At 42.3% G+C, this 12,362-nt stretch overlaps 1 protein-coding gene across 2 annotated transcripts in view; it reads left to right on the forward strand.

The window, feature by feature from the left end:
* PLCE1 (phospholipase C epsilon 1) overlaps window positions 1-12,362 on the forward strand; it is a 346,476-nt gene that overhangs the window by 327,181 nt on the left and 6,933 nt on the right. For both annotated transcript variants that reach the window (XM_007963605.3, XM_007963609.3), the window contains 3 exons: window positions 3,314-3,442; window positions 6,611-6,820; window positions 11,849-12,007. In XM_007963605.3, coding sequence (XP_007961796.3) covers window positions 3,314-3,442; window positions 6,611-6,820; window positions 11,849-12,007 — 498 coding nt within the window. The remainder of the gene's footprint in view (window positions 1-3,313; window positions 3,443-6,610; window positions 6,821-11,848; window positions 12,008-12,362) is intronic.

Consider the following 12,362-nt stretch of genomic DNA (forward strand, 5'->3'; position numbering starts at 1 on the left):
GACTGCTTGAGCCCAGGAGTTTGAGGCTACAGTGAGCTATGACCACACCACTGCACTCCAGCATGGACAACAGAATGAGATCCTGTCTCTAAAAAGGTATGTTTAAAACAACTACTTTAATTAACTGGCTAATTCCATTATGCTGCTTCTTTAAATTAAACATACATTTTAAAAGTGTGTCCATTGGTTACCCCCATTACATGTTTAACAATGTGATTACTTTTGTGTCAATCTCAGACTCAACATAGTCCTAACAATCTTTGGAAAGGCACCTTCTGTGCTCACAATGGCACTGGCCGTGACAGCTTCCACTGCTACTTTCTGCTTTCTTCTCTGCCCTTCTTTTGCCCTCACCACTATCAGTTTTGACTCCTGCTGTCCCTGCCCTTGTTTGCTTAGGTGTTCCTCCTGTTTCCCTTCTTCACTCCACAGCAGCCTTGAATGTGTATTTGTATCCCCTGGGGAGCTTTAAAAACCATGTGCACAGGCCACATCCCGCACCAGTTAAACCAGCGTCTCTGCAGGTGGGCCCCAGGCATCAGTTTTTTTAAGGATCATCAGGTGATTGCACCATGTGTCCAAGGTTTAGAACAGCACTTTGGCCAGCGTGGAGGGAGGTGTAGCTTCCACCTTGTGCAGAGGATTGACAAGAAGGGCAGGGCCGCTTGGTACAAAGAGCAGGAATCAGATGCTTTCAGAAAGGCAGAGCAGGGCCAAATACCCAGTTCTAAGCTGGGTGACCTCAGTATCTGTTACAGCTGAAGATTCCACAGATGCCACAGATGAGCTGTTTTTACTCACAACACTTCTGACACCAAAAATGTGGTGTCTTTTCCAACTCTCTGACAACAGCTGGGTGTCCTACATTTCAGTTCAATTCTAACACTATCCATCTAGAGTTGGTGTCAGATCCCACACGTTGAGGGCTCAGTCCCACAAGACTACTCCTACTTCAGATGCCAGTCACAAGTCCCAGGTTGTCACCAGGACTTCTGACCAAACAGCTATAAATTCAGAGGATCCCTATAAATCCTCAGATTCAATAATTGGCTAGAATGACACAGAACTCATGAGAGTGCTTTGCTTATTATCACCAGTTGATCAGAACAGATGCACCTCAGGAGCAGCCTCATGGAAGGATGCACAGAACAAGGTATGGGAGGAGTGCAGAGCTTCCATGTCCTCTCCAGGCCACTCTTCCAGAACCTTGATGCGTTCAGCAACCTGAAAGCTCTCGGAACCCCATTATTTAGGGTTTTTATGGAGGTTTCATGACCTAGGCATGATTGGTTCAATCACTGGCCACTGGTGATTAGTTCAGTCTTCAGCCCCCTCCCCTCCTTGAGGTCTGGCAGCAGGGCTGAGGGTTCCACCCCTCTAATCATGCCTTGGTCTTTCTCAGCCACCAGTCATCTCAGTAGCAACAAAAGACACTCTTTTCACTCCAGAGATTTCAAAGGTTTTAGGAGCTGTGTGCCAAGAACTGGGGACAAAGACCAAATATGTATTTTTTTGTTATATCACACCTTGCCATCCTTGGGGCTCCTGGGCAGCCATATATGGATATATGCTTGGTAAATATGCGTTTGACCATGGAGAGCATCACTCTCCATTGCTGAAGCCAATAACTGTAGGTCATCCTGGCCTTCTTCCCCGTTTAAGACTTGATCATTCTATTTCCTTAGTATCTTTCACATCCATTCATCTTGGTCTGTCCTTATTGCCTTGGCCCTGGTTCATTCTCATGTGGCTTGTGGTAGAGTCTTCCTAATTGGTCTCATTTCCTCCGGGTTTGCCCCTCTGTATGCATCTAGGGCCTCCCAAACAAATCTATCTAAATATGATCATGTCTCTCCCCTGTGAAAAACCCTCCATCAGTTCTCTGTTGCTTTCAGGGTATAGTTTATACCAGAAGTCACAAATTCACATGCCAGGAGGGTCCCAAGAAGATGATGTGCAGGCATGGACCTGGGCTGAGCACAGACTCTTAGAAAGCAGAGGGCTCTTGGGTCATTTAGAGGGGCAGCTGTCACCTAGCTCTCAGATCTAGCTGCTTGTTGCCTTGTGATGTCATCAGATCTTTTGGTTTTTCAAGAGAATCAGGACATCTGGGGTTTTGTAAATGTTGGCAACTATTTAATCTTTTTAATTAATAGTATAGTGCGCTAAATGATACAATTAGAATGTGTGCATTTTATAGTATGACAATTATACTTCAGTAAAACTGATTTTTAAAATATCGCATTGTACAAGCATAACAAAGTTAACCTCTCCTCCCCACCCCAAATAAAAATAAAGTACATGCTAAAAATACACTTCAGCCCTCAGATCCTCATTTTGCCAGTTTCAGTCTAAATTTTCGCCAGTTAGGCGAAGCCCTGAGTGACTGTGCTTTTGTGTGCATCCCCAGCCTTTCTCCCTCCAACAAGTTAGTTGTAGAACTTGATGTTCCCAGAATGCCCCACTGTAGGCCACTTCTAAGTCTTTGTACACGTTACATCGATTTGGGATTCTCTTGTCTCATTCTTCATCTGCTAAATTATGTCTTTCAGGATTTGGTTCAGATACCATTTTCAGAAAGCCCTCCCTGGTTTCTCCCAAACCTCTTCTAGGCCACTTCCTCTGGGTTTGCAAGGAATGTACCATGCTCCTTACAACTGCCTACATTTCCCTCTAGCTGTCTCATTCACCTGGAAGCCCTTGGCAGGGATAGTGTCCCATTTGCCACTGATTTTCTAGGGATGGGCATAATGTCTGATTCACTATAAGCCTTCCATAAATTACTTATTTTGAATGAATGAATATATCTTAATACACAAAATGCCCAAAGAATTAAGTTACATACTTACCCAGCTCTTTCTTAACAGATATATTTTTGCATTATAATGATTCGTGTGCCTGAATGGTGTACTCTGTAAGGGCAGAACATTTTATTATTACCATCCAAATTTCTAGCCCAGTACCCTGAAGAGAGATGGAACTCAATAGATACTGTGGAACATCAGTTAATAAGTAAGAACTAATGTACATTTCAGATAATATCAGCCTCTAATTGTGATGGAAAGATACACCGTAATTTAAAATAAATTGATATTTTGGTGATATGCTTATGAAATACCCTCACTAAATGATTGAGGAAGAGGTAGCATTGCCCCTTCTACCACATTAAGATGCACTGGGCTACAAATGGACTCTCACCTTTTGCATTTACATGTTGCTATCCATACTTCTAAGTACTAGCACTTCTGTATCAAATAGAGCTTAGAAATATGTGATTAAGGATGAATGATCAGCCATGTGATCTTCTTGACAGATGTTTAATACAGAAGAAAGAAAATGTTTGCAGACTCACAGAGTCACGGTGCATGGGGTCCCAGGGCCAGAGCCCTTTACTGTTTTCACTATTAATGGAGGCACCAAGGCAAAGCAGCTTCTGCAGCAAGTAAGTCCCCTGAGCCATGGTTGAGAGAATGCAAAATCTAAGATGTATGGATGTACGTGTGTGTATAAAATGCCTGTGTGTGTAAACACATACAGATGCACATAAATGCGCAAAAGTCCATGTTGATGATATGCCTTCTGATTATTTGGAAATGTGTTATTCAACGTTGAGATCCTCTCTAAGAATCATCTGATGAATCGTGGTACCACTAGACAAACTACCTTAACCTGTAGAGAAGATTTTTTAATTCTTCTTAAGCTATATAAAATACTAGGCTCTAGAATGGTAAAGACCAGAATGAGTGGCCTTCCAACCATATATACGCTTTCGTCCTAAGCCTGGACATGGCCTAGTCTTCCTTCTTCACGCAGAGATTAGTAATCAGTGAGAATTTGCACATTAGGTGATTGGAATCTTGTCATCCAAGGAGTTGAATCAAATTCTTAGAGCTTCAGGATGGGCCACATGGGCCAAGAAGACATTTCCTGCCCCTCCAGCCTAAGGCCTTCCTTTGCATGTGGAGCAGCCACCTTGCTCCCCTCCCCTGGCACTTGACCTTGGCATTTGAGGTCCTCTCCTTTTGGTGGCAGTAAGAGGCATGGAGACCCTGAAGCCTGTTACCCCAAGCCCTGTAACACAATTGGCCTAAGCCTCTTTACGCTGTGCCACCTCTGCCCTAGATCCCCCTCCAAAGGATCTTTGGGGCCTTCTGCAGACAGGTCCCCATCCATGGGGGGACTTCTAAGAGTGAGAGCCAGGGACACGGAGCAGCATCTAAAGAGGGAGGGGCATGTCCTCCAAAGGGCGAGACAGGGCCCATGTGTAATTCCTTTTTTTTTTCCACACTAGAAGCGCTACCCTTGCTTGGTACGGTGGCCTAAAATCCTTGCAGATGATTTTATCCTTAACCCATTTCAGAATTCCTTCTCGGTGCGGCCGGGCGCAGTGGCTCACACCTATAATCCCAGCACTTTGGGAGGCTGAGGCAGGCGGATCACGAGGTCAAGAGATGGAGACCATCCTGGCCAACATGGTGAAACCCCATCTCTACTAAAAATACAAATATTAGGTGTGGTGGTGCACATCTGTCGTCCCAGCTACTTGGGAAGCTGAGGCAGGAGAATCATTTGAACCTGGGAGGCAGAGGTTGCAGTGAGCCAAGATCGTACCACGGCATTCCAGCCTGGGTGACAGAGCGAGACTCTGTCTCAAAAAAATAAAAAAGAATTCCTTCTCCTGAATAGGGGTAGACTAAAGGAAGCAATGACCAAGGGAATGGCCCTTGAGCTCCCTCTGAAGTTAGGGTATATGATGAAATGTAGCTGGGATCATAACATTTGGAGGAATTAAAAACCAACTGAACAATTACGAATAATAAGTGTTAATAAATGGCTCTGTCCTTTAAGGGCACATCTCTATAGACAGGCTAACGTTCTGTCCAACATTTTATAACTGACTTAAATAGAGAAAACAGCTCAGATGTCAAATTTCATAGATTATCAAACAGAAGCTATTGCCAACGGTTTGTTTTGGTTTTAATACATCAGTCCATGTACTTCAGTGTCCACTATCACAAAGCACTGCTGAAGTTTTGTAAAGTAAAACTTTCCAAGAGCCACCCATAGCAGTCCATTGCTTTATTGTCACCCATGCAAATCAGCACACAGATGTAAAGCAGGACTGAGCAGGGGGTGATGCTGGCCCTCTTGTGGAGGTGGTCCAGAAGCTTTACATCCTGAATTATCCCTGCAGTATTTGCCTTGGCCCCCTTTTGAGTCAACAGCATTGCATCGATTATAGACCAAGGGCTGGGGCAGAGAGATTTGAGTCTTCCTGAGAACCTTCACTTCCACCGCCCTCAGTCCATCACATTCTGCTTTTCCTCCTGGCGAGATGTGTTCACTCTGGGCTTTGCCTTATTGGCAGGGGCCTGAGGAGAAGGGTGTTTGCTTAATCCAGGCCAGATGGTGGCAGCTTTCTCTCATTACCAAGCTACTTCTCACAGGAAGGCAACCAAGGGAGTTTCTTTGCTGCGACTGACCTTTACTCCCTTCAAGTTCAGCCTTTTGTGGTAACCTGTACAATATGAGTGAGAAAGAATACACTGGTAAAACTATAATGCCTGTAATCCCAGCACTTTGGGAGACTGAGGCAGGCAGATCACTTGAGGTCAGGAATTTGAGACCAGCCTGGCCAACATGGTGAAACCCCGTCTCCACTAAAACTACAAAAATTAGCCAGGCATGATGGTGCACGCCTGTAATCCCAGCTACTCAGGAGGCTGAGGCACAAGAATCACTTGAGCCTACAGGCGGAGGTTGCAGTGAGCCAAGATTGCGCCACTGCACTCCAGCCTGGGCGACAGAGGGAGACTCTGTCTCCAAAAAAAAAAAAAAAAAAAAAAGGTAACTATAATGATGGCTCATCTTTATTGAGTTCTCATAACATACCCATGTTATGATTTATGCTTCAACCATAAAACAAAATTAAGACTGCTACTACTACTATTTCCATTGTGTAGATCGGAAAACGGCCTCCAAGGGATTAAGTATTTTACCCAATAATTCATAGCTAACAAGTATTAAAGACCAACCTCAGACTCAGGTCTGTCTGGTTCCAGAGCTTTGTCTCAGCTGTCCTGTTTGACTGCATATAGCCAACAAAGAAAACAAGCGCTTTAAGCACACTGTCAGAAGTTTATTTAAAGAAGAATTCCCAGGAACTTAGACCACATGAGAACCTCGCCCTACAAACCTTCCATGAGAAGATGACCGAGTATTTCCAATGTGAGAAAAAGAGATTGTCTTAGTAAATACTAAACTAGGTTATTTGCCCTCGGTCCTGTGTTGCAAGATTACAAAGGGCTAAGTTCATGGAATGAGAAACCTAAAATTTTTAATTCACGAGGAGCTCTCATTCCAGCAGTGGGAAAAATAGTTATGCTGTCTGGGGATTATGAATAAGTTGTGCCGTTGCCCGGAGTGAACATAAACAATCCATTCTGAACATAAGAGAATTCTTAGATCTTCCAAAAAGAATTATGCAATACTCTAGAGTAAATTTCACTTATAAATTGCATAGCAAACCTATCTGAACACCATGAAAGTCTATTTGTTTTGAATTTAAGTTTTTTTCTCACTCCTCAGTTTGCCTTCACTTTTTCTTTAGATTCTGACAACTGAACAAGACATCAAACCTGTTACCACAGACTATTTTTTGATGGAAGAAAAATATTTTATATCTAAAGAAAAGAATGAATGCAGGAAACAACCATTCCAAAGAGTCATTGGACCAGAAGAGGAGATTGTGCAAATTTTAAGCAGCTGGTTTCCAGAAGAGGGATATGTGGGCAGGATTGTCTTAAAAACCCAGCAGGAAGTAAGTGTGTCTGGTGCAGCTTACACAGTAACAACTCATTATGTGATTAGCCAGTTACCACTCACCGCCTCCCTGACCTTCAGAATTTCTTGTAATTGCAACTTGGTTTATATTCTTAAGTAAATATGGATGAACAGTTTTCTTCTTCTGTACATATTCAGAATACTATCTCTAAGGTACAGAAATTCAATCTAAGAAACATCCCTTAGGCCGGGCAGAGTGGCTCACGCCTGTAATCCCAGCACTTTGGGAGGCCGAGGTGGGCGGATCACTAGAGGTCAGGAGTTCAAGACCAGCCTGGCCAACAATGTGAAACCCCATCTCTACTAAAAATACAAAAATTAGCCAGGTATGGTGGCAGGCTCCTGTAATCCCAGCTGCTCATGAGGGAGGCTGAGTCAGGAGAATTGCTTGAACCCAGGAGGCAGAGGTTGCAGAGAGCTGAGATCGTGCCATTGTGCTCCAGCCTGGGTGACAGAACAAGACTCCATCTCAAAAAAAAAAAAAAAAAAAAAAGGTTTTCTCATGCAAAGAAACTATTCCATTTTAAAAATAAATAAAAACATCCCTTATAAGATAAAGGAAGCAAAGATTCCTTATGCCTGTCATCAGCTGTGGATCCAGTATTTTATTTCTACGTGTGGAAAGACATTGTTGTAAGGGTCACATTACTGTATAATGCAAAACCTGCAGGTATCTTCTATTTCGGGGTTGATGATTTCCAGTTGGTGCCTGCTGAAGTTTTAGCTAATAGAAGCTTCCGTGCTTATAAGTAAAACAGTAATATTTCTTTGAAAATATTCCAGAACTTCATACAAAGTAAGAATAATCTCTTGGCCTGAGTCAGAATTAGTAACCATTTGTATTACATGTGCTGAGATCCCCATGATCATTCCCAGGCAGGAAAGGATGCACCAATGCCATGCTGACTCCAAACTGATTGGCTCCTATTTGACTTAATTGATGAAGCACTTTTTTTTTTTTCTGAATTAGCAAACGCTACTAACTTAAAAATGACATATAAGGTCATTTCTCTAGCATAGACAATCATGCCTCGTGACGTGTTGATAATCAAGCAGTTGGGTCTATTCAACAATTTGATTACATAAATATTTATTGAGCACCTAATATGTGCCAAGCCCTGTTCTGGGCACATGATCTGCTCCTTTGGGGCATGTGATAGTGCTTGCCTGATAGAAGGTCCCTCAGGCCCATGCTTGCTAGGGCACAGTGAAGATAATAGCCAATGTTCACCATTATGTGTTACTTTTCACTTTCTAGTCACAGTGAACGTGATCTGAAGCTCTACAGAGCTCTAGCATCACCTCGAGAGCCCAGAGCCACTGCCTTCTTTCCCTGACCTTGCCTAAAACGATGAAAGGACACTTCATTTAAGCAAAAAATGCAATTGTCTCCCCAGCCTTCTCTCCCTATTAAGACACACTAATTGCTAAGACAGAGACCAGGCAACCCTAATAATAATTGCTTTATGATAAAATATCAGAGGGCTTAGCTATACTTTTGAAGCCATTTTTAATGTCTAAATTTTTTTCCTGTTCTTAAATTGTCTTGCCTTATTAGCTACATGTAAAAAGTATCCTCTAAGTGGTGTCAGTGAATCAGTAAAATTTTAAACTTCATATTTGCATATGATTTAGTGTTGAAAGCCCTCAAACAGTATGTTGAATGATATAACAGAAACCATTTTACACTTAAAGAAATAGATTCAGAGAGGTGAAATCATGACAGGGTTAGAAGTAGAAAGAATTCAAGTCTATGGCTTCCAGGTCAGTGTTCTTTCCGCCATCCTGTGCTACCCAGGCTGAAATTGTGTCCATCCTTGTGGATCACCCACACTCAGCACCTTGGGAGGAGGAGGAGGGAGTGGGTGGGCTAGAGAGATGGGCTGGCTGCTGAGTGTCACAGGAAGCTTCATTATATGCTCAGAGGAACCGGGGAGGGGAGTTCCTCTGAGCATATTTAAATGCAACTTAAATATGCATTTTAATTTATTTAAATACAATTTAAATGTGTATGACAACAAGCTGGGCGCGTTGGCTCACACCTGTAATCCCAGCACTTTGGGAAGCCGAGGCGGGTGGATCACCTGGGGTCAGGGGTTCGAGACCAGCCTGGTCAACGTGGTGAAACCCCATCTCTACTAAAAGTAAAAAAATTAGCAAGGCGTGGTGGCAGGCACCTGTAGTCCCAGCTAGTCAGGAGGCTGAGGCAGGAGAATCACTTGAACCCAGGAGGCAGAGGTTGCAGTGAGCCAAGATCACACCACTGCATTGCAGCCTGGGTAACAGAGCAAGACTTCATCTTAAAAAAAAAAAAAAAAAAAAAAAAAAGTATGACAACAGGCAGTAGAGACCTCAGAAATATGCTTCCAAAAAGCTGGTAAAAGAAAGCATTTTGAAGAAAAAGGGGCATAAGTCAGAAGGGAAAGCTAACAAGCTTTTTCTGATGAGTAAAATATGGCAAGTTCTCCTTTATATGCCTTTGTTAGGAAATTTTTGAAATGACTGAAAAATATCTCAAAAGATAATAAATTTAGTGTATCTAGGTTTACCTGGTGCATAGTGATACCCAAATAATATCTGCCAATTGAATAAATGAATTCAGTACTTACTGAATGCAAGAGGGTAGGTACTACTAGAGGAGATAAATTTGGGCTATAAGTATTTGCATTTATTTTATCCCATGGAACTAATAAGACATATAAGCAGTTTGCCCATATATGAAAATTCTGCAATTGCTATCTGTGACCTCTGATCTCTCCTGCCTGCCTTTTATAATTTTCTTGTCTCCTGGGCTTTCAGGCTGTCGGGTACCACATCTTCCTGTGGTCAATGTGTCCTCTTCTGTTACTGGGTTTGAAATTGGGTAAACCAGGACTCTGTCACAATGAACAGGCCACCTAACTTCTTTAAAGCACACTGCCCTAATTTGTAAAATCTATATAGAAACTACACTACTTGACTCAAAGAAATTACCATGAGACTCACGTCAAACGTAGACAGACAATGTGTACAACAATGCTTAGTAAAAAGGGATATAAGCGAGGGCTATTGTTATTTTGTTCATAACCTGTGGCTTCCAACTAATGTGGCTAGAAACACATTAAAATAAGCTCTGAGGGAGGCTCAAAGGTGCTCTCTTAAAAGTAAAGCTTAATGCATCGTTGTTGGGGCATTTTATGTGGCAACTTTTTGGTTTTCTCTGATTTCTTGCCTCCTGGTTTGGGGGACACAGATTATAAAGTATGTCATGTGAATTACCTCTAAATCCTGCCCTCTGACTGGTTAAATATATTATGATCAATGCAATGACGTATTATTAAGCAAGTTTTAAAACAGTATACATAGGATACAATCTCATTTTATGCAAAAAGAGACAATAGCTCGTCTCTTCCCTCTCTTCCATTATATAATAGGAAAAAATTCAAATGGATTTTTTCACTCACTGAAAAAAGTTAAAATAGATTATATATCTTTATTTATTTAACAAAAAATCATGTAACTAAAGGGCCATGATTGCAAAGGTAATTAAATGATTGGGGCAAGCTTCAGGGGCCAGTCCTTTCTGGCCCTGGTTACAGTTTTGGCGCCACCTGGTGGCAGTTACCTATTCTGACTTTAATTTAATCAGTGGGTGCAATTCTAGTTGAAACTTCCAGGATAGTGACAGCAACTCATGGGTTCTTCTGGTTAGTTAGCACCATTTCAGTAGCCTGGTCTGGAGAGATGAGGCTACAATTCTGGGGATAAGGAGGTTTTCCTGCCAAGTCCTCACTTTCTGAATGAGGCTGACTACTGTTTACTTACTTTGCCTCTCCTTCCCCTTTATTAAGTCTCCCTCTTGCAAAAGTTAACTAAGCTATCCTCATTTGAAAATGGGGCGGACAAAGAACAGCAGCTGCTTGACAATCACATTATATCTAAATTCACATAATTCAAGGGTGTTGCTTTACACAGTCACATACACAAAAATACATTTGAACATCCACAGCAAATGTTTAAAAGGATGTATTACCTAATGACAGTGGGGTATTTTGTGGAGATTAAGGTGGGAGAAGGAGAAAAGATGAGAATGGGAAAAGTCTGGTTTTTCTTGATATACTTCTGTACTGTTTGAAAATTTTTAATAAGATACATCTATCTGTAGATACATAATTCACCAAAAGTCAATTAATCTAATTCTCATAATTACTGTGAATTTTGTCAAAATTTGTTTCAATGTGGCTTACCTCCAGCCATTCATTCAGCCTTGTCACTGCGGTTTTCTTCACCCAACCTGTCAATTTCATGGTTTACATTTCAGATGTCTAGCATTTCTGAAATGCACAACGTCTGTGGAAAAGGGTGGGCTTTCTTTTAAATGCAGTTTACTGTGTTCTTATTTGGCTTTTGCTACTTGGCAAAATGGTATATTGCCTTTCTACAAATTTATCTACAGTCAACTCGGACTCTCAAAATCCACAGGTAGGCTGGGCATAGTGGCTCACACTGTAATCCCAGCACTTTGGGAGGCTGAGGTGGGCAGATCACAAGGTCAGGAGTTCAAGACCAGCCTGGCCAGCATGGTGAAACCCTGTCTCTATTAAAAACACAAAAATTAGTCAGGCATGGTGGTGCACACCTGTAATCCCAGCTACTCAGGAGGCTGAGGCAGGAGAACTGCTTGAACCCAGGAGGCGGAGGCTGCAGTGAGCCAAGATCGTGCCACTGCACTCCAGCCAGGGCAACAGAGCAAGACTCCATCTCAAAAAAATAAAAAATAAAAATCCACAGCTAATAGGAGCAGATAAATTGGCTTGTTATGGATCTGTCAACATCATCAGAAGCACAGAAGTTTCTTCCTCTCAGAAGACACGTATATCCTTTTAGAACAGTTTATGAAATAACATAGTATATGATATTAAGCTAAGAAGTTTCTACATCACCAAGATACAAGCTCAGATTTTTGCTAGCTTTCTTTCTTCTGCATAAGCCTATTATTTACTCATATTTTTCTTTTTAAACATAGAACCTAGAAGAGAAAAACATTGTTCAAGACGACAAAGAGGTGATCTTGAGCTCAGAGGAGGAGAGTTTCTTTGTCCAAGTGCATGATGTTTCTCCAGAGCAACCTCGAACAGTCATCAAAGCACCCCGCGTCAGCACCGCACAGGATGTCATTCAGCAGGTAAAAGCCTCTCCCTTCCTCAACTCAGTCCTTTCCTCAGCATAAATTACTGAAACAAACGTCTGTGCACTGACGGCTCATTTTATGAATGAAGTTCCTGAACAACAGGGACCTCAAAGGGGAGTGTGTGCCTCTTAAGGCTGGGAAGTTGTCTCATGTGGTGGCTCATGACTGTAATCCCAGTTTTAGGAGGCTAAGGCAGGAGGATCACTTGGGCAGAGGAGTTGGAGGCTGCAATGAGCTATGCAGCCTGGATGACAGTGTCAGGCCCTGTCTCTAATTTTAAAAAATGACCAACCCGGTGGCTCACACCTGTAATCCCAGCAGTTTGGGAGGCTGAGGTGAGCAGATCACT

Source organism: Chlorocebus sabaeus, chromosome 9, assembly GCF_047675955.1.
Source record: "Chlorocebus sabaeus isolate Y175 chromosome 9, mChlSab1.0.hap1, whole genome shotgun sequence".
Taxonomy (NCBI): Eukaryota; Metazoa; Chordata; class Mammalia; order Primates; family Cercopithecidae; genus Chlorocebus; species Chlorocebus sabaeus.